General features: G+C 40.8%; 1 protein-coding gene across 1 annotated transcript; it reads left to right on the forward strand.

The window, feature by feature from the left end:
• Positions 1–2,391: 2,391 nt before the first annotated feature.
• Positions 2,392–3,314, forward strand: LOC103088414 (olfactory receptor 13-like). Its single transcript, XM_082931388.1, is given in 2 exon segments — positions 2,392–2,551; positions 2,554–3,314. Coding segments are annotated over 2 exon segments (921 nt in total).
• Positions 3,315–3,908: the final 594 nt, after the last annotated feature.

Consider the following 3,908-nt stretch of genomic DNA (forward strand, 5'->3'; position numbering starts at 1 on the left):
GGGATCTTCCCGGACCCGGGCACGAACCCGTGTTCCCTGCATCGGCAGGCGGACTCGCAACCACTGCGCCACCAGGGAAGCCCTGGTCAAATATATTTTAACATCATTTTCATTGCCTGTTAGCTTTCACTGTCACTCTTCAATATCATGCAAAAGTATATTTTTATTAATGCTCAAATTTTTCCCATTGATAGTATAAATAGTAGGCTGAGTAAAAGATACTATTAAGCAATATATCAATATATTAATATAATCAATATATGAATGGTTATGTTTTACTGGTAGCTATTTTTAAGGTAATGAGATAAGTGTGTATGACTTTCTGGTAAATGTTTAATATTAATCAAAAAAGTCCAGTACCTTTTAATTTTAAAAACTAGGCTTAAAGTACCACATATAGAGGGAAGTCAAATATCTAAATAAATATCTAAATCTAAATATCTAAATATATATTCAGTTATTGGATAAGTGTACAAATAGTTATGTATTTATGTACAGTATTATGAGACCAGAGTCTAAGCCGTTAGTATGAGTTCAGAGTTCCTATCATTGATAGCTCCACCCTCAGAACAATGGTAGGTATGTAATAGGAAATCAATAAATACCAAATTATTTTATTTTCAAACTTCTGGACCTGACACTTATCGTTGCAATAGCAATAGGGGAGTAACAAGGCAAATGGGATGATTTTTAAATGGGTTGATAATTTTATAGCCATTTAAATTGAGAATTACTGCTCACTCTTGCTCTCTTCAAGATAAGATGATTTTACATTAAAAAATGGGAATAGGGGCTTCCCTGGTGGCGCAGTGGTTGAGAGTCCGCCTGCCGATGCAGGGGACACGGGCTCGTGCCCCGGTCCGGGTAGATCCCACATGCTGCGGAGCGGATGGGCCCGTGAGCCATGGCCGCTGAGCCTGCGCGTCCGGAGTCTGTGCTCTGCAACGGGGGAGGCCGCAACAATGAGAGGCCCGAGTACCGCAAAAAAGTTAAAAAAATAAAAAATAAATGGGAATAAAATTTAAGCAAGAAGGGCAATATCATGTTTATACGTACATTCTAATTGTGGAATCATAGAACAAGAAAGATGATTTAGTTCAGTCTCTCAAGGAATTTACAGACCCCTTTGCAGCATCCCTCACAGAAGTCCTCTAGCTATTGCCAGTCACGTGCAGAGAGAGTATCTAAAACTGGGTATTTCTAGAGTGTTTATCAATATTGAGTCAAAATCTAACAAAGTTACTGAATCTGTTTTTGTGTTTAGATAAACAACACAGTACAAATCTATTCAGTCATTCATATAAACGTTCATCTAAGTATTTTGAAAAGCTAAATATGAAAAAATAGATTTTAGGCTGAAAATAAGTCATTATATTTGAACAAGAAGAGATTTTGTGCAATATTAGTTGTGGAGGTGACAACAGATGCAGGAGTAGAAAGTGTGTTTCGACAGGCAGGTGAGAGGTTAATGGCTAATGGTGTATCTGGGAAATGGTACATCTACCTTTAGTATACCCTGTCCTTGATGAGCCCTTCCAAGTCGAGATTAGACATGTTGCAGCTTAAGGACTTTAGCATGTGTATCAGTTAAGGGTCATAGTTTTTGAAAAAAAAAACAAACAGAAGTAACTCTAATATGAGCAAAGAAAAGCAGAATTTATTTGAAGGATATGAGGTATCTCACTGAATGAAACAAAAACTATGTATTCTATTAACATGTGGCAACATAGTCTTTGGGTTGGCCAAAAACTCTGTTCGGGTTTTTGGTACCATCTTAATGTTTTACGGAAAAACCCGAACGAACTTTTTGGCCAAACCAATATTTTGAAAAATTAACCTCTGCTAAAAACTTAACAACAAGAAAGGAAATATATGTATATATGTGTTTATGTGTATGTATATATTTTAAGGTTACCAGATAAACTCTTTTTAAAAAAATTTATTTGTTTTATTTATTTATTTTTAGCTGCATTGGGTCTTCGCTACTACCCGTAGGCTTTTTCTAGTTGTGGCGAGGCGAGCAGGGGCTACTCTTCATTGTGATGTGCAGGCTTGTTATTGCGGTGGCTTCTCCTGTTGCAGAGCACGGGCTTTAGGCACGCAGGCTCAGTAGTTGTGGCTTGCGGGCTTAGCTGCTCCACGACATGCGGGATCTTCATGCACGAGGGCTCAAACCCGTGTCCCCTGCATTGGCAGGCAGATTCTTAACCACTGTGCCACCAGGGAAGCCCCAAATAAATTCTTTAAACATTCATTTAAAAACACAAAAATTCACTGAAAGTGTTTCTGAACACTTCTTTATACCACAGAAATGTATAGTTGACATAAATCTATTTTCAAAGACTTCTCTTTAACCATGGACATTAACTGAATTTCCTGTGTCATAGGGATATGGGAGACAATATGACATGTATCACAAGGTTCACCCTACTGGGATTTCCCTTTGATGCAACGATTCAGATGCTTCTCTTTGGGCTCTTCTCTCTGTTCTATGTCTTCACCCTGCTGGGGAACGGGGTCATCCTGGGGCTCATCTCACTGGACTCCAGACTGCAGTGTACTTCTTGCTCTCACACCTGGCCATCACTGACATAGCCTGTGCCTGCAATGCCATGCCCTAGATGCTGGTAAACCTCCTGAGTCCTGACAAGCCTATCTCCTTTGCTGGCTGCATGACACAAAGCTTTCTCTTTTTGACATTTGCTGTCACAGAATGTCTTCTCCTGGTGGTGATGTCCTATGATCACTATGTAGCCATCTGCCAGCCCCTCTGATACTCTGCCATCATGATCTGGAGAGTCTGCATCATGCTGGTGGTGATTTCCTGGACTATTGGAGTCCTTCTGTCTTCAATTCATCTAGTGTTACTTTTACCCTTACCCTTCTGTATATCCCAGAAAATCAATCACTTTTTCTGTGAAATCATGGCTGTTCTCAAACTTGCTTGTACAGATACACACATCCATGAAACTGTGGTACTGGCTGGAATGATTTCTGTGCTAGTGGGACACTTCTCAATTGTAATCTCATATATGTGTGTCCTCTGTGCCATCTTCAGGATCCAGCCTGGGGAACGTCAAAGAAAATTCTTGTCCACCTGCTCATCTCACCTCTGTGTGGTTGGACTCTTTCACGGCATAGCCATTACCATGTATGTTGGACCCAGATGTGGGAACCCCAAGGAACAGAAGAAATATCTTTTCCTGTTTCATAGACTTTTCAATCCCATGCTCAACCCCCTTATCTATACTCTTAAGAATTCAGAAGTAAAGAATGCCTTGAAGAGAGTGCTGGGAATAGAGAGAGCTTTATGAAAAGATGGTGGTATCAGGGTTGACAGTGACCTAGGAGGATATTATCTTAAGAGGTCCCAAACCCAACTCAGCATAAGATTATCTAAGACTCTTATTAAAAATAGAACTGTTGGGGCTTCACTGGTGGTGCAGTGGTTGAGAGTCTGCCTGCAAATGCAGGGGACGCGGGTTCGGGCCCTGATCTGGGAGGATCCCACATGCCGCGGAGCAACTAGGCCCGTGAGCCACAACTACTGAGCCGGCGCATCTGGAGCCTGTGCTCCGCAACAAGAGAAGCCGCGACAGTGAGAGGCCTGCGCACCGCGATGAAGAGTGGCCCCCGCTCGCCGCAACTGGAGAAAGCCCTAGCACAGAAAAGAAGACCCAACGCAGCCATAAATAAATAAATAAATAGGACTGTCTCCTGACCCACCATTAGATCACTGATTGAGTAGATGTAGGAAATATTTTATAGAAATCTATGCCTTTAAATATTATCATTGTCCAAATATTATCTGTAGCAAATTGTGATGCTATTGGATGTTATAGACCAGTATTTGGAAGCCACAGATCTAGAATAATACTATTTATAATTTCTTCATCAAGCTATGTTCC

This window comes from Lipotes vexillifer, unplaced genomic scaffold (assembly GCF_000442215.2).
Source record: "Lipotes vexillifer unplaced genomic scaffold, Lipotes_vexillifer_v1.1 scaffold71, whole genome shotgun sequence".
In the NCBI taxonomy this organism is placed as follows: Eukaryota; Metazoa; Chordata; class Mammalia; order Artiodactyla; family Lipotidae; genus Lipotes; species Lipotes vexillifer.